This window comes from Hylobates moloch, unplaced genomic scaffold (assembly GCF_009828535.3).
Source record: "Hylobates moloch isolate HMO894 unplaced genomic scaffold, HMol_V3 SCAFFOLD_6, whole genome shotgun sequence".
Classification (NCBI taxonomy): domain Eukaryota; kingdom Metazoa; phylum Chordata; class Mammalia; order Primates; family Hylobatidae; genus Hylobates; species Hylobates moloch.
Window position 1 is genome coordinate 74623468 of NW_026652281.1, and position 17845 is coordinate 74641312.

Here is a 17845-nt window from a genome sequence, read left to right on the forward strand (position 1 = left end):
CTACCCACTAGGGGGCGCTGCTATGCTGCAAGAAGTGGGGCAGGCTTGCGGAACTCATCCCTGCAAAACCATTAATACCCCCGGGGGACTCTGAAGTGTGAGGTTGTAAAGCTTGGTGTTAGCAAACGAAATAAACTCACTGACTCATGCAGTTGTTGGCTGAGGAGTTTGCCTGGGAAACATTCAGATCTGGTGGGAAAGGATGAGGGTGCAGATGGTGGAGGGTGGGGACTCCGTGGACAATTCAGGCAGGAAACTGGGAGGTGGAGGAGGTTTCAGAGGAGGGAAGCTGGCATCAGGAGACGGCTGGGTTGACCTGCTCCATCCTAAGCCTTGTGCTGGGCAGAATAGAAAACGTTATGTGCTTGGTAGCAGGATATTGAGAGCACTACATTCTAATGGTTTCTATATTCTCTGTGGAATGGGATGCAAGGTCACCTACTGAGAGTGGCAGGAAAGGGCAGGGTTTGGTCATTTGCAGAGAATAGGAACGGTCTGAAATAATCACGCAGAGTTAGAAAGCCAGTTGTCCAGAGACACATGGCAGAATTGTGCTGTGTGCTAAAGGCCCCTGAATTAGTCTGTTCTCATGCTACTAATAAAGACATACCCAAGACTGGGTAATCTGTAAAGGAAAGAGGTTTAACAGACTCATGGCTGAGGAGGCCTCACAATCACGGCGAAAGGTGAAGGAAGAGCAAAAACACATCTTACGTGGCAACAGGCAAGAGAGAGAGCATGTGCAGGGGAATTCCCCTTTATGAAACCATCAGATCTCATGAGACTTATTCACTACCATGAGAACAGCATGGGAAAGACCCACCCTCATGATTTAATTACCTCCCACCAGGTCCCTCCCAAGACACACAGGAATTATGGGAGCTACAATTCGATATTTGGGTGGGGACACAGCCGAACCATATCAGCCCCGTTTGTGTTGGCAATCAGGTATCTGGAGTGGAACCAGCCTTTGATTTCAGGTGTTCTCCAGCAGTGCTCTGCCCTGCTGAGTACAGAGAGAGGGCAGTCAGGTGCTCCTGGCTCCCAGTGTTGCCTCAGGAAGCTTCTTGTACAGGTTCCTGGCCCTTTTTGAGGGTCTCCTGCAGGTACTCAGGGATGATCTGTCATTCTCTCTGGAGGTGGTGGCTCCAAAATTTCTATATGGAGGAAGGGGTAGGAGTGGCCCCATCAGTGGAAGGATAGAAAGCTTGTCTGGGAGTTGCCATGCATGCTATTTCGTGGCATGCATTCACTCTGATTGACTAACGGAGACTAGAGGGGGATAAAGATCCCTTTGGCCTCCACTTGGTACCATCACTGTCCCCATGTGCCATTTTGTTTCCTAGATGCTAATGTCACTGGGGAACATCTCATGAGAGCAAGCTGACTCAGGCTGGAAGCTAGAAAGTAGAGCCTAGCTAGAGATAGGCACTGAGCTGCTCCCCACAGTTCTGATCATGAGTGAAGAGAGCTGTGGTGGGTGCTGAGCTGGCTGGGACAGACGTCGGAAGGGAGTGAGTGAGGAGAGGTCACCAATTGAATTTGGTTATAGATTAGACGTGGGTGTTGCTTGGACAACTGGTGAATGGTGGGGCCATTAACTGAGACATGAGAAGTGGTAAGTTGAGGAGAAATAACTGAAATGTGTATGGAGAAAGAATGGTCAGTGGGGGGCAGGGGCGGGGAGGAAGAAAGTACGTGTTCCCAAAGGAAGAAAAACAAGTTTCAACAAGCAGGGAGTGGGCAAGTGCTTCAGAGGCCACAGAAAAGTGAAACAAGACCAAGATTCGAGGTGGAGTTGGCATTTAGGGTTGTGTTCAGAGAGTACCGCTTCAGAAGGTGATGGGGTGGGAGGAGATGGAGCAAGAGGAGGATGAATGTGAGGTGAGGAAATGAAGCCATGCAGCTTTATTTCAAGAACTCTGGCTGGGAAGAAAAGGAGATATACAGGACTGTCGCAGGAGCAGGTGAAGGGATAAATCGCTGGCTTTTTGAAAATGAAAAAGACTTGAACTAAAGGGAGAAATCACGTAGAAAAAGAGGAACCCGCTAATAGATGGTCATGGTGCATTACACTTTATACGGGACTCTCGCAGCTAAGACCTCACAACAGCCAGGTGAATTCGGCATTACCATGATCCACACGTTGCAGGTGAAGAAACTAACATGAAATTCATATGGCCAGGAAAAGGAAAAGCTGGGACTCCAATGCAGGCTTTCTGAATTCAAGTCATCCGCAAATTTTCATTCAACATCAATTAGCCGATTCTGATTAATGCAATAAATATTCATTGGCTATGTCCTTTGTACCGGTATTGCCAGGGCTGCCTTAAGACCTTGCAATTCAACAGATGGCCCAAGGAGCAGCAAAGTCAGCCTCACCGTGGAGCCTGCTAGAAATGCATACTCTTAGCACCCATCCCTAGACCTACTGAATCAGAATCTGCATTTCAACAAGACCCCCACATGTGATTCAAATGCACATTAAAGTGTGAGAGGCACAGGCTTATGGGGCCCACTTCCAGGGAGAAGGGAGGGCAGGGAGAGAAGTTAAGCCCAGACCACAGAAGAAGAGCTATCCTGGGAGTTACCTCCAGATAGTGTCCCACAGTCAGCTGCAGAGAGGACCAAAGAAATTGAAGTCCAATTGCCTGGAAACTTACCAGAGCTGTACATGCAGCAGCAAAAACATTCCTTCAACACCCACGATCACCGTTCCTCCTTTCCAAGCAAGCTTCTTGAGAAAGGAGCTATACATTTTCACCTTCCACCTCCTTCCTTCCCGCCCACACCTCAGCCACTCCAGACATGTTTCCTCCCCCTCACTCCACAGTAGAGGCTTTCTTCATCCTAAATAATATCAATGGAGACTTTTAAAAATAGCTTTTCATTAGCTAGTTTTTTTAAAAACAACAAAAAATACATGCTCATGGCAAAGAGAAAAATAAATCCTAATGCAAAAAGCTAAAGGTGAAAATAAAGTCCCATTCTACGCTATGGCCCAGCCCAGATCCCCCAAGGTTATTTTTCAAAGATAATAACTGTTAAATGTATTGTGTATCCTTTTAGAAGATGTCTATGCATATAGGCACTAGCACACATGTGTATATTTTGTATGTAAATAGGGACATATTAAACTCACTGTTCTGCAACCCGCTTTTTTCACTTAATAATATGTTGACCCCTTTAGATGTCAATATTTGTAGATCCACCTCATTTCTTGACAGTCAGATCATAATCTATCACATGGCCTCACTGTGGTTCTGATAGAAACATGGGTTGTTTCTGGTCTTTTTTTTATTACAATGTTTCAGTACTAAGTTAATGCTAGCTGCTATAACAAACAACCCCCTAGGAAAAGTTTATTTCCTGCTTAGACAATAGTCCAAGGGTGTGGTTTTCTAGTTGTAGGTGTCCTCCCATACCCTTTCTACCTTTTGGACCTGCCCTCCAGGAACAACCTATGCAGGTGTCCTTGGGAGATGCCTCCCCATGTCTACTGCAAATACTGCAATGAACACCTGGCACATGAGTCTATATGCACTTGTGCAAATACATTTCCAGGAATGGAATTGCTGGGTTAAAGGGTATGTGCACTTTACATTTTGATAGGTAATATATAATTGTCTTCCTAAAGACTGCATCAATGTATATGCCTACCAAAATTAGGAGAGTGTTAGTTCTTTACATTCTTGCCATCATAATTGTTAAAATTTAAAAAAAAAAAATTTTTCCAGCCTTACAGATGAATAATATTATCTCATCATGATTTTAGTTTGTGTTTCCTTAATTTTAGAGATTTATCTTTTCATATGTTTATTTTCTATTCATAGCTCTTTATTAACTCTTTTATCATGCCTATGATCCTTTCTTCCACTGGCTGGTTCTCCTTTACTTATTGATTTGCAATGTGTCTGGAAAAATATATAAAACATAAAAAGGTATGAAAAATAGATATGAAATCAGCTCTTTGTGTTTATAGTGTAGGTGCTGCAGATATTTTTCCAATTAGTCATTTTCCTTTTATTTATGGTATTTTTCTATTCCAGGGACTTATTTTTTTTAAGAGTCTAACTTTTCCATCTTTTCCTTCATGATTTTTGTCTCATGCCTAGAAAGGCTGTCCTCATGCCAAGATTCATTTTTATATTCTCACGTTTTCTTCTTGTGCGAGAGTCGCACTTGAATCTGGATTCTGCAAACTGGCTGTGTTGCTTTGCTGATTTACTTTAGTTCTCTGTGTCCTAGTTTCCTCAGTACAAAAACTGGAATAGCGTGAGTTCCTACTTTGTAGGGTTATTGTGAAGATCAAGTGAGATGATTTAGAGTTTAGAACAGCATGTGGCCCACAGTCACTGCACAGTAAGTGTCAACTATTGTCTTATTTGTGTCCAAGGCACTGATAACCACGTGTATGGCTGATGACTGCTGCGTACCCATTTTTTATGGTTAGCAAGTGACAAGACTCAGGTCTCTGATTCCAAATTCTATACTCATACCCAGCCATTAAAGTAGCCGGTAGCTGAAAGTAGCTGAAAGTGGGGATCATGACTGTCACACCTCTATATTGGCAATGCTTAGTCCTGTGCCTGGCATGCAGTAGTGTATTCATTCCCTAGGCAAGTGTTTACTGGGCACCTACTATACACCAGGGATACAAAGATAAACGAGGTGCAGTCTATTTGCTCAGTGGTCCTCTATGTGGACATACCATGTAAGAAGGATCCCTTTGTAGTCTCCACTTGTCACACAGCAGGACTAGGGATAAATTCCACAATACACAAGGGGTGGATAAAGGAATAGGCTTTACTGGGGAAACTTGCAAGCCGTGGATCACAATGGAAGAGGCAGAAGGACAGCATTAACCTTTCTTCTCACCATCTCATTGAGAGTACTGCCAGGGCCTGGACCCAATGTGGTTTATGCCCCAAGGATGAAGGCACTCTGCCCCTTCAGCTTTATCAACTTCCCTCTTATAGTGCAGGGATTAGAGCAGCCTTGTCAGTCGGGGAATGATCAAACAACTGGCTGATTGGATTTAGATACCAGCTATTTACAGGAGTTATCTGGGACAACCAGCTGCCCAGCACCTGAATACCTGAGGACCTATGAGAAACTGGGTTCAGGGATAACCTTTCCTGTCAGAGGAAGAAAGCTACCACTTCTCACAGGAAGCCAAGTTTAGGTGCAGCCCCTCACACTAGGAAAAGGGGACCCTGCGACCTCCTGTCCCAGTTGGTCCACAAAGCTGTTAACTCCTTGAGGAAAGAGACTGCAACTCACTTATCTCTGTATCCCCAGCATATAGTAGGTGCTCAATAAATGCTTGTCTCATGAATAAATCCATGAGTGCATACCAGCAGAGGACTAGACACTGTCGATATAGAGATGCCACAGTCATGATCCCTGCCTTCAGGGACACTGAACTCTAGAGGGATGATAGACTCAGATAATGTATCAAAAATGGGTTACGTCTATAGTGGGTACCACGGAATCACAAGAGTAAAAAAACACTTAACTCCTCCAGGAAGGGAGAAATAATAAGGGCACAGTCAGGGAAGGATTTATGGTGGAGGTGATGATGAGCTGAGAGATGTTTTGCCAGGCAGGTTAAGGAGGGCTTCATGCAAAGGATACAACATGTCAAGGTTCCCTTAGCATGAAAAATACAGTTTTTGCAGGAGTACAGACTGGCTTCAAATAATCTAGTCTAGCCAGAGCCCAGGAGGGGCCATGGGCACGATCAGGAAGAGCCACAGAAATCCTGGTAAAGACTATCTTGTGAGCAATGAGAATGGTCGCCGTAGTTTGAGGTGAGACTTAGTGGCCTGTTCCAGGGTCACATAAGTATAATGATTTGGGGCTGTGGACTTGGAAGGGAATGGTCCCACAATATGAGAGGGGGCTCATGACTACGCTCAACTAGACGAGGATAAACGGCCACAGGTGCTGTGCCTGCCACGTGGCTCAGTGTGTGGGGGTTCAGCAGGTTTAGTTTTAAGAACCAGTTTCTTGCAATAATGCCTTTTCCCTCCTCTTCCGCTCTTAATTATCTCTCCGGAGACTGCAATGATTTTCAAGGAGCTTAGTTGCCCAGTTAGAAGCTAATAAATCACCACAGGCCTCCAGGCAGCTGGGTCTTCCAGAACACATACAAAGAGTGTACAAATTCAGCAGAAAATGAAATATTCCAGAGAATCCTATCAGTAATAATCAGTGGTGTGCCAGTTCTGTAAGTTTCCAATGATGGCCTGACATCAGGCAGGTTCCCACTTGCTCACATGTGCAAGGGATGCCCCTTGGGTGGACAGTGGGTTCCAAAGGAGCTGTCTTGTGTTCCACTGCGCAGCCCACTGTGGGTCAAAAATATAATTTCCAGAAAGCCTCAGGATGACAAGAGAGTACTTGAGTGTTTTTTTGTGTGTTTTTTTTTTTTTTTTTTTTGGGAGGGGCTACAGGAAGTCTGTGATGTTTCCCTTAGGGTGAAACAGTATAGACTTTTATAGCATGAGAAAGAGGGACACATCTTCACCAGTACAAACAATATGATTCTGCCTCATTGTTCCAAGATTAAAGCCTTGTCTTTATTATTTTTTCTCTCTGCAAGTATTTTCTGAATGCTTACTAAGTATCAGCCTTTGTCCAGGTATAGAGAATACAGCCGTGAATAATATAGACAACAATCTTCACTCTCAAAATTTACCATCTACTGTGGGATGGGATGGGTGTGGCCAGGGACAGTAAACATGCAAATCAACATCAAATATATTAGGTAGTAATGAGTGTGCCCATATTACTTATGAGAATACCTTTTGTTAAGGTTGTATGCTCCAAGCTTCTCTGATCGTAAGAATCATGGGGGAATCTTGTTTAAAATGCATATTGTTGAACTGCACCCCAAACCCACTACTGAAACTGGAATGTACAGAAGAGGGACCTGGGAATTTTTTCTCCAGGATGCACCCAGTTAATTCTCATGAGCAACTGTATTAAGGGACACGTGTCTAAAGGAAGGTGCAGTCTGCCACAGTGGATCTCAGCACTGGTGGCCCACTGGAATCATCTGGAGAGTTTTAAAACTGCAGGTACAGGCCAGGCGCGGTGACTCATGCCTGTAATCCCAGCACTTTGGGAGGCTGAGGCGGGCGGATCAAGAGGTGAAGAGATCGAGACCATCCTGGCCAGCATGGTGAAGCCCATCTCTACTAAAAATACAAATAATTAGCTGGGCATGGTGATGCACATCTGTAATCCCAGCTACTCGGGAGTCTGTAACAAGAGGATCGCTTGAACCTGGGAGGTAGAAGTGGCAGTGAGCCGAGATTGCGCCACTGCACTCCAGCCTGGCAACAGAGCGAGACTCCATCTAAATAAATAAATAAATAAATAAATAAATAAATAAATAAAATTGCAGGTCCCTGGGCCTCGTGCCCAGAGTTTTTGATTTAATTAGTCTGATGTAGAACCCAGACATTTGCATTGCTCCAAAACCCCCTCAAGTGGTCCTGGCATGCAGCTTAACTTCACCACCCCCTCCGCACCAGCCACAGGGCAGAGCCTTGGGCTAGAGACGGTGTACAGGTGGCAAAACAGAAATGGCATGAGATGTTCCTTTAAATCTCATTCTACCTTCCTACATTTGGAAAGTTTGGTGGAAGCAGAGCTTGGACTCCCCCTCAGTCGTGAGCGAGAGCCCCTGTGGGCACAATGAAATCTTAAAAACAACAGAAAAGTTCCCTCCAGTACTAGCTGCCCAAGGCCAGAATGCTAAAGAAGGGCTGAGCTTTATAAATCAGCACTGACAACTTCTGAAGACTCAAGGGCCACTTCTCAATGGGCATCTACCTCTGACACTGGATCTTTGATCCATTTATTGAGCACCTATGGTATGCCAGGTATGATGTGAGGGAGGCAGAAATGAACAAGAAACGTGCAAGTTGCTGAGAATCTGTTGGTGTAAATGGATACATAACTAACAATTCCCACACACAAGGGCATGAGGGTGCCAGTAGGCGGTTATACAAAGTGCCATGAGGTTACACAAAGAAGGGTTTACAGAGGGTGTGTGTGACTTTTGGTTTGGATTTGGAAATGTGAGTAGGCATTCACCAGGGCAAGGGAGACAAGTAAGATGGACCAGAGTCTTAAAAAATAAAAACAAAACACTTGGCAAGTGCAAAACACACATGAAAGGGCAGGTTCATGTTTGCGGGGGGGGGGATTTTATATTCAGCATGGCATAAACATCAGGCTACCAAGGAAGTGGCAAGAGATTAATTCTAGAAAGGTAGACAAGGGCCTCAAATGCCAAGCCAAGGAATACAGACCTTATTCAAAAGAATCGTTGATGCCTGACTTAATTGGATTTGCTCCAGAAAGTTTAGAATCCATGATTGGATTCCCTAGTGGACATGAAATGCAGAATGAATTGAAACGGGAAAAAAGAATAGGAGCATGGAGGGCAGAGAGAAATCTGTGATCTGAGGAAGACTTGACAAAGGCCTGCGGCTGTGTTCATGGACTAAGGGAGGAGGCTAGAGACTTCAGAAGGTTGGGGAGGTAAAACTTACAAGAATGAAAGACACTGGATTTGAGGAAGAGTTAAGAATGATTCTGAAGTTTTCCTCCTTTCGTGATGATATTTGCAAATGCAGGCAAAAGAGAGAAAGAAATTTGGGGAGGAAAATGTTCAATTGTTGAAGTGAGGTATCCAGTCCACAGACAGGCATTCCAATTAAGAACATAGGAAAGCTTTAAGTTGGAGCTGCAGTTACAGATTTGTGTGTCAGCATCTCTCAGGTGATGGTTAAAGGCTGGGGAAGGAATGAGGTCATCCAGGAGGATCACATAGAATGACAGAAGTGGGCCCGGGTGCAGTGGCTCACACCTGTAATCCCAGCAATTTGGGAGGCTGAGGTGGATGGATTGCTTGAGCCCAAGAGTTCGAGACCAGCCCGGGCAACATGACGAAACCTTGTCTCTACTAAAAATACAAAAAATTAGCCAGGCACCTGTGGTCTCAGCTACTTGGGGAGCTGAGGCAGGAGGATTGCTTGAGCCTGGGAGGTCGAGGCTGCAGTGAGCTGAGACTGTGCCACTGTACTCCAGCCTGGGAGGCAGAGCGAGACCCTGTCTCAGACAAACAAACAAACACAAACAAGCATGAGAGAAGTGGAATGTAGGCCATTGAGAAGATCCAGAATGGTTTGGGGAGAGTCAGGAATTTGTAAAGGGGATGAGGGCTTCAATGTGTAAATGGATTAGATAGGTTGTTGGCTTCATTTAAACTTCAAAGATATTGATAAAGACCTTACATGTGCCATGGATTGTGGTAGACTCTGGAGATACAGCTGCAAATAAGATACACCCTGCCCTGCCCTCATGGAATTTATAATCAAGTGCAGTGGGCATAGCTTCAACAGAAAATAAGTGTCTTACTCCATTTTCTGTTGCTCATAACAGATTACCTGAAACTGGGTAATTTATAAAGAAAATGAATTTATTTCTTATAGTTATTGAGGTTGAGAAGCCCAAGGTCAAGGGGTTCCATCTGGTGAGGACCTTCTTGCTGTTGGGGGCTCTCTGTAGAGTCCCAAGGCAGCACAGGGCATTACATGGCAAGGGGATTGAGTGTGCTCACTTGCTAGCTCAGATCTCTCATCCTCTTCTTATAAAGACATCAGTTCCACTCCATGATAAACCACTAATTCATTAACACATTAATTCTTTAATTCATTAATCCATGAATAGATGAATCCATTCATGAAGGCAGAGCCCTCATGACCCAATCATGTCTTAAAGTCTCCACCTCCCAGTAGTACCACGTTGAGGATTAAATTTCAACATGAGTTTTGGAGGGGACAAATATTCAAACGATCGAAAGAGGCCAGACTGTAAAAGATAGGTTAAAATTCTTGGATTGCAAGCAACAAAAACCAACTCTAACTAATTTAAAATAGTAGAAGCTTACTGGAAGGATGTGTAGTAACTCACAGAATCCAGAAGAAAGGGGAAGAGCCAGGTCTCAGAAAGGGCAAAAACCTAGATAGCTGCAGGGATTTGGCAACAGAAACTAATGAGGAATCTCTTCCAGGGCTTTATATCTGATTGGAATTTCAATCTTTATGACAGCTTTTTAGTCTTTGTAACACAATTGGTTCCTAATAGCCTAACTTTGGACATGCCCCTCCACCCTTGGCCCACCAAGATTTTGTCCAAAGCAGGAGTGGTAGTCCTCAAGAAAAAATCTGGGGCTGTTACCAGATGTAGGGAAAATAGTTCCTGAGCAAGTTAAAATAACAGATGGGAGGAAAGTCCGAACAATGAGCATTAGATTATTCTTTCAGTAACTTTTGCAGAGCTACATAGAAAACAAAGGAGGCAGAAGCTTAAAAGGGTTGCAGGGTGAGAGAAAAGTTCAGCTGTTTGCTAGCAGCTGGAAACAAGTAAGCAAAATTTAAACAGTGACATAAAGAAGAAAGATGAGCCCCAAGGAAAAGTCTAATCACGCCTTCCTCCAATGTGCACAGGTCATGGGAAGGTATACACAGGACCTTTGCACGTTATCATCACACAGGACTCCAACACTCTATACCAATGACCCAAGGAGAAATAAATATTCAAGTGTGTTTTTTGGTGGGATAGAGAAAATTTGAAGTACCCAGGAGCCCTTTGACTTGTGGCATGACTACAGTGTGTTTGCAGCCTGATTCTTGTATCTTCCTTAGTATTTGCCATTTGGTTTTGCAACGGATAACACCAATTAGAAATTAGAAGGGTGGGCCGAGTGCGGTGGCTCATGCCTGTAATCCTAGCACTTTGAGAGGCCAAGGTGTGTGGATCACCTGAGGTCAGGTGTTCAAGACCAGCCTGGCCAACATGGTGAAACCCTGTCTCTGCTAAATACAAAAAATTAGCTGGGCGTGGTGGCACATGCTACTTGAGAGACTGAGACAGGAGAATTGCTTGAACCCGGGAGGCAGAGGTTGCAGTGAGCCGAGATTATGCCATTGCACTCCAACCTGGGCAACAAGAGCAAAACTCTGTCTCAAAAAGAAAAGAAGAAAGAAAGAAAAAGAAAGAAAGAGAGAGAGAAAGAAAGAAAGAAAGAAAGAAAGAAAGAAAGAAAGAAAGAAAGAAAGAAAGAAAGAAAGAAAGAAGAAAGGAGGAAGGAAGGAAGGAAGGAAGGAAGGAAGGAAGGAAGGAAGGAAGGAAGGGATAAAGAAAGAAATGAAAGAAAGAAAGAAAGAGAAAGAAAGAAAGAAAAGAAAAGAAAAGGAAAAGAGAAATTAGAAGGGTGGAGCTTCACTTTAGTGCACAGATGGGGGAATAATGTGATACTTTGGAGATCACTGGATTTGGTCAGCATTTTCCAAACTGGTAACAAAAAGAGATGTTAATTGGTGCTTCACAGCTCTATAGTCAAGTAAGCTTAGAAAATCTGTCCTCAATTCCTTTCTTGGATATTCTTTAGTGTATTGAAGGATATTGCAAAGGAATCTGTTTAATGGCAAGTCAAGTCAATTTCCTTGTGCCAGGGAAGACCTTTATTTCAATAGCCCCTGTAGAGTTTGGGATTTAAATGCACTGTTACACTTATGTAATTTCATCTATTCCTGTCATACAGGCCAACACCTAATTACCATATATGCCACAGTGACGATATAATATATCCAGATTTCTAAGAAAATCCAGCCAAAGAATTCTATTCAAGTGCAGTTGTGATTGTTTGCACATAATGCAAACAATCTACTCAATACTTTTTTTAAAATTAGTTCTCAATTTTTTAAAAATTTTAGCAAAGGTCAAAGAACTGTGAGGCCAGGGTATTGGGTGGAGATAGTGATAGGAGCCGGGAAGCAGAAAGCTAATACTACTCAATACTAATAAATACTATTTTTTTAATTGTCCTACTCAATACTAGTAAATATGATTTCAACTTTCAACCAAAAAGAGTCCGCATAGACTTTGGCCCTGGAAGAAAAAGATCAGTTGTATCAGTCTAGCAATGAATTAGAAGGTTCAAGGCACCAATGGGTGGGTTTGCAGGAAAGGTAGAAGGGGAAGGGATCTTAAGCACAGGTGGATGGGTGAGCCCTTGCATACCTTGTTCTCGGAGACTAGCAGGAGGGGCTCAGGATGGTTGCACATAAGGATCAGCTTTAAGATCGAGGAGAGGCAGGTTGAAGGAGTTGAGGCGTTAGGTTGAAATCTTATGCCTTTCTAGTGTTATGGGTGACTAGCTGCATGTTAAGGGTGGATGACAGGATTCAGGCTGGGAGTGTTTGATGAGAATTTGAAACATTTACTATGAAAAATGATGGAAAGGGCCTGAAAAGACAAATATAAGATCACTGAACAGTACTGAGGATTCAATGGATGCTAGAATCCATGAACATATTAAGGATATATTTGTAAGTACCAGCAATTTTCTCCACTGCTGTTTGGCAACCCAGGGACAGAACTGGAAAGGATAAAAGGCTGGAACGGTGCATTATTAGAGACTGGGGAGAGCAATTAGAACAGGAAAATTGATTAGGATGAAGATGATGCTATTGAAATGATTATTCTTTGGGTCCAGGGACGGTATGGAATAAAGTGAAATCAAGGGAATCCCAGATGAAGTTGAAAATGGGTATAAGAAGTCTGAGACTTGGAAAAGGTAGAAAAGGACAAGGTTGTAATCTGTAGTTTCCTGTGGCTGCCATAACAAATTACTGCAAACTGGGTGGCTTAAAACAACAGAAATGCATTATTTCACAGTTCTAGAGGATAGAAGTCTGAGACCAAATTGTTAGCAGGGTTGGTTCCTTCTGACTGCTCTGAGAAGAATCTGCCCTGTGCCTCTCTCCTAGCTTCCGGTGGCTGCTGGTGGCAACCCTAGGTGTTCATGGCTTGTAGACATCTTACTTCACACTCTGCCTTCATCTTCAGGTCACTGTATTTCCTGTGTGACTCTTCTTCCCTTCTCTTACAAGGACACTCGTCACTGGGCTTATGGCCCACTCTAATCCGAGATGATCTCATCTGCAAGTCCTTAACTTAATTACATCTACAAAGATCCTTTTGCCAAATAAGGTCACGTTCAAATTTTCTTGGTGGGCTGGGTGTGGTTGCTCACACCCGTAATCCCAGCACTTTGGGAGGCCAAGGCAGGCAGATCTCTTGAGCCCAGGAGTTCAAGACCAGCCTAGGCAACATGGTGAAACCCTTTCTCTACAAAAAATACAAAAAGTAGCTAGGAGTGGTGGCGAGTGCCTGTAGTCCCAGCTACCTGGGAGTTCTGAAGTGGGAGGATCACCTAAGCCAGGGGAGATTGAGGCTGCAGTGAGCCCTGATGGCACCACTGTACTCCAGCCTGGGCAACAGCGTGAGACTCTGTCACACACACACACACAAAACCCCAAAACAGAACAAAGGTTCTGGGTGGACACATCTTTTGGAGGGTCACCATTCAAACCTCTACATAGTCTTACAGTGAAATTTCTGAGTTAACCATTTCAGAGTTAGGGAAATTTTAATGGCATGACCCAAGGTATGGCCATAAAAAAGAGTTGGTGAAGGGAAGAGAAAATGGAAATACTTGGAGTAGCAAAGGTCAAAGAACTGTGAGGCCAGGGTATTGGGTGGAGATAGTGATAGGAGCCGGGAAGCAGAAAGCTAAGAACCAGGAGTTGATATTCCAAAGGATGCGAGAATGAATGTTCTGGGGGTTGGTAAATCATAGTGTTAGTGATGCAGGGCAGGCGAGCCTTGGGGAGTTCTTGGCTTTGCCCAGGAAAGAATTCAAGGGCAAGCCGGTGTTGTTAGACAAGCAACTTTTATTGAAGCAGCAGTGTACAGCAGAAGCAGAGGCACTGCTCCTTGCAGAGAAGGGATACCCTACAGGGGTATTGTATAGGCAATGTATCCAGTGTAGCAGCTCGGAGGCAGTTCTGCAGTCATATTTATACCCACTTTTAATTACATGCAAATTAAGGGACAGATTATGCAGAAATTTACCACCCTATGAAAAGGTTGGTAACTTCCAAGTCATCAGGTTGTTGCCATAGAAAGGGATGGTCACCTCCGGGCGTTGCCATGGCAATGGTAAGCTGACAGGGCACACAGGTGGGCACGTCTTATGGAAATCTGCTTCTTCCCCGCCCTGTTTTAGCTAGTCCTCAATTTGGTCCCATGTCCAAGCCCTGCCTCCAGAGTCTAGACCCGCCTCCTACCTCATTAGGATTGGGAAAGGTGTTTCTCAACTCTGCCTTCCCATTAGAATGAGCTGAGGAACTTTATAGAAGTATATCCCCTCCCTGAATATTTTGAATCAGTTGTTCTAGGACAGAGCCCAGACATGTTTATTTAAAAAAGAAAGAAAGAGAAGAAAGAAGGAAAGAAAGAAAGAAAGAAGGCAGGAAAGAAAGAAGAAAGAAAGAAAGAAAGAAAGAAAGAAAGAAAGAAAGAAAGAAAGAGAAAGAAAGAAAGAAAGAAAGAAAGAAAAACGAACGAGAGAGAGGGAGGGAGGGAGGAAGGAAGGAAGGACTTCTCGGGTAGTTCTAATGCGCAGCCAGGATTAAGAAAAATGCATGTAAGGGTCAACTGTGACCTTCATCAAGAAATAGCAGTTGGGAACCAGGGATGCTCCCCTCCATTAAGCCCTGAATGAGATGCTCTCGGGAAAGAGACTTCAGTGCTTCCTCCCAAATCTCTTAAGGTCTCAAGCAGAGCCAGGAAATTAAAAAACAAGAGAAAGAGAGGTTACACAGCCTGGCTCCTGACTGAGGTCCCAAGCAGCCTGGAGTTCTGTGCTTGTTCAAGCCTACACAAAGGATGTATTTCAAATGTTTTTCAGCAGAAGAAGACGTCAGAACTCATATCTAAAACAGTTGCTATTCCTGCAAGACAAGACTTTTTCCCCAAAAAAAGATTTTCTTAATATATTTGGAGAAATATCTTTTGCCAGAACAATATTCAGTGGCTTACTTTGTAATTTTTGAATATGTAATAAATGCATTAAAATTTTCAAGCAGTTTAAAAGGTTATACAATAAAAAGTAATTCTTAGCCAGGTGCAGTGGCTTGTGCCTATGGTCCCAGCACTTTGAGAAACCAAGGCCGGAGGATCACTTGAAACTTGGAGTTTGAGACCAGCCAGGACAACATAGTGAGACTCTATCTCTACAAAAAATGCAAAAAATAAGCCAGGCATGGTGGCTTACACCTGTAATCCTGGCTGCTCAGGAGGCTGAGGCAGGAGAATCACTTGAGCCCAGGAGTTCAAGACCACCCTGGGCAACACAGTGAGACCCCACCTCTATAAAAAATTGTTAAAAATCAGCCAGGAGTGGTGGCATGAGCCCGTAGTCCTGGCTTCTTGAGAGATTGAGGTGAGAAAATCAATGGAGCCCCAGAGTTCGAGGCTTTAGTGAGCCATGATTGTAACCCTGCACTGCACCTTGGGAGATAGAGTGAGGTGAGACCATGTCTCTTAAAAAAAAAAAAAAATTCTCATTTATCCCTCATCTTCTAATTCTGCACTCACCTCGAGTTTCCTCCCTAGAAGCAACTGCTTTTATTGGTTCCTTATTTATCCTTCACAAGATATACAAGCTGTATCTTGCCTGTTTTCATTTAACACTGTATGTTGGAAATCTTTCCATATTAATGCATACGGATCTACCTAACCCTCTTAATTGGCTATTCCACAATTTATTTAGCTCACAGTGATGGATGTTTAGATTGTTTCCAGTCTTGAAGCAAACAGGTTAAAGATTAAATAAGAAAAAAAGGCTGTAATCCCAGCAATTTGAGAGGTTGAGGTGGGAGGATTGCTTGAGCCCAGGTGTTCGAGACTAGCCTGGCAACATAATGAGACCCTGCTCTACAAAAAATAGAAGAACTTAGCCAGGCACGGTGGTGCACACCTGTAGTCCCAGCTACTTGGGAGGCTGAGATGGGAAGATGAGAAGATAGCCTGATCCCAGGAGTTGGAAGCTGCAGTGACCTGTGATTGTACCACTGCACTCCAGCCTGGGCGACAGACTGACAGCTTGTCTCAAAAAAAAAAAAAAAAGAAAAGAAAAGAAAAGAAAACAAAATCAACAAGATTTAAAGTGAGTCCCTCACCAGGCGAGAGCTTTGAATGGAACAGAGGCCAGGAGGGGGATGCAACAGGCCCCTGGGTGGAAGGGCTGATGTAGCCGGGCCTGAGGCCTGGCCCCAGGGAAACCTATTTGATGATGTATTCCTTCTGCCCACACAGGAGCCTGATGCCCAGGACCCTCGAGAGCCAGATCACGCTCGAGAAGACGCCCAGCTACTTCGTCACTCAAGAGGCTCCTCGACGCATCTTCAACATGTCCCGAGACACCAAGCTGATCGTGGTTGTGCGGAACCCTGTGACCCGTGCCATCTCTGATTACACCCAGACACTCTCCAAGAAGCCCGACATCCCGACCTTTGAGGGCCTCTCCTTCCGCAACCGCACCCTGGGCCTGGTGGACGTGTCGTGGAACGCCATCCGCATCGGCATGTATGTGCTGCACCTAGAGAGCTGGCTGCAGTACTTCCCGCTAGCTCAGATTCACTTCGTCAGTGGCGAGCGACTCATCACTGACCCGGCCGGCGAGATGGGGCGAGTCCAGGACTTCCTGGGCATTAAGAGATTCATCACGGACAAGCACTTCTATTTCAACAAGACCAAAGGATTCCCTTGCTTGAAAAAAACAGAATCGAGCCTCCTGCCTCGATGCCTGGGCAAATCAAAAGGGAGAACTCATGTACAGATTGATCCTGAAGTGATAGACCAGCTCCGGGAATTTTATAGACCGTATAATATCAAATTTTATGAAACTGTGGGGCAGGATTTCAGGTGGGAATAAGCCCACGAGAGGAAAGGGCTCTCAAGGGCTCTTCTGCTCATCTCTTCCAGGAGATTTGCTCCCAGACCATCTGATCTCCCTCCAACAAACCTTGGCTCCAGCCCCCTTTCCCAACTTGAGTTGCATCATCTTGGAACCAGGAAGCCCAGCTAAAGCCAAGAGACCAGAGTCCCTGCCACTAGTTCTCATCAGCCTGTTCAAGCAAAGTTGATCTGCTCCTGGCATGTCCAGTAAATTCCAGAATAATTCTCCTTTCTGCCCATAAGGGGCCTTGGGGAATTGCTTTAAGAAGAGTGAATGTTCCAGTGATGATAAATATTATAAGCGATGATGGTTCTGTTGCTACGAACACAGGAGTCGGTCCCTGTCATTGTCCACGCAGGAGTGGCCTTGTTAATTCCAAGTGGCATGTTATCTTCCCTCTGAGCTTCATTTCTTCAAGATGCTCTGGGTGGTGGGATGGGAGACCATCCTCAGCCCTCCTCAGACCTTAGCAATTCATTGAGAGATTGCAAAGCTGAAAGCACCTCCGGCCACTCCTGGGAGACAGACCCTTTGGTGACGAAATAAGCCAGCGACTTCAGAGCCTGTGGTTTGAACTGTGCTTGAAAAATACTGTCTCTGAAAACAACTTTGTGACTCTCCCTGCTCCCTGTGGACAAAAGCACACAATTCTGCTGTTACGGGTACTTTGCTCATACGAGCTTTCATGTTCAGCATGCAATGGAATCATGCTTGTCCATGTGAAATAAATATGGCTCTCTCGTGTCCTTAACACTGGGCTTTTCTCTGTAAGCTGGTTCTGCAGCACAGTTCATTAATTAAACTTCTCCCAGTGCAAGAAGGCAGCTGGTGCTGGGGGTGGTCTGGGGAGTCAGGGAGGAGGGCAAGGACTACATGGGGCAGAGGCAAGGCGGTGGAGATGAGGAAAGAAGTTCTTGGTGGCAGAAGCTGGGGCAGAAAGATCACATGAGATCT

The 17845-nt window shown here is 44.5% G+C and overlaps 1 protein-coding gene across 1 annotated transcript in view; it reads left to right on the forward strand.

Annotated features, from left to right (window-relative positions):
* Positions 1–17642, forward strand: part of HS3ST2 (heparan sulfate-glucosamine 3-sulfotransferase 2) — a 107862-nt gene extending 90220 nt beyond the window's left edge. Inside the window, exon 2 of the mRNA XM_032157108.2 lies at positions 16249–17642. Within this exon, the coding sequence (XP_032012999.1) occupies positions 16249–16867 (619 nt within the window). The 3' untranslated portion in view covers positions 16868–17642. The remainder of the gene's footprint in view (positions 1–16248) is intronic.
* The last annotated feature ends 203 nt before the right edge of the window (positions 17643–17845 follow it).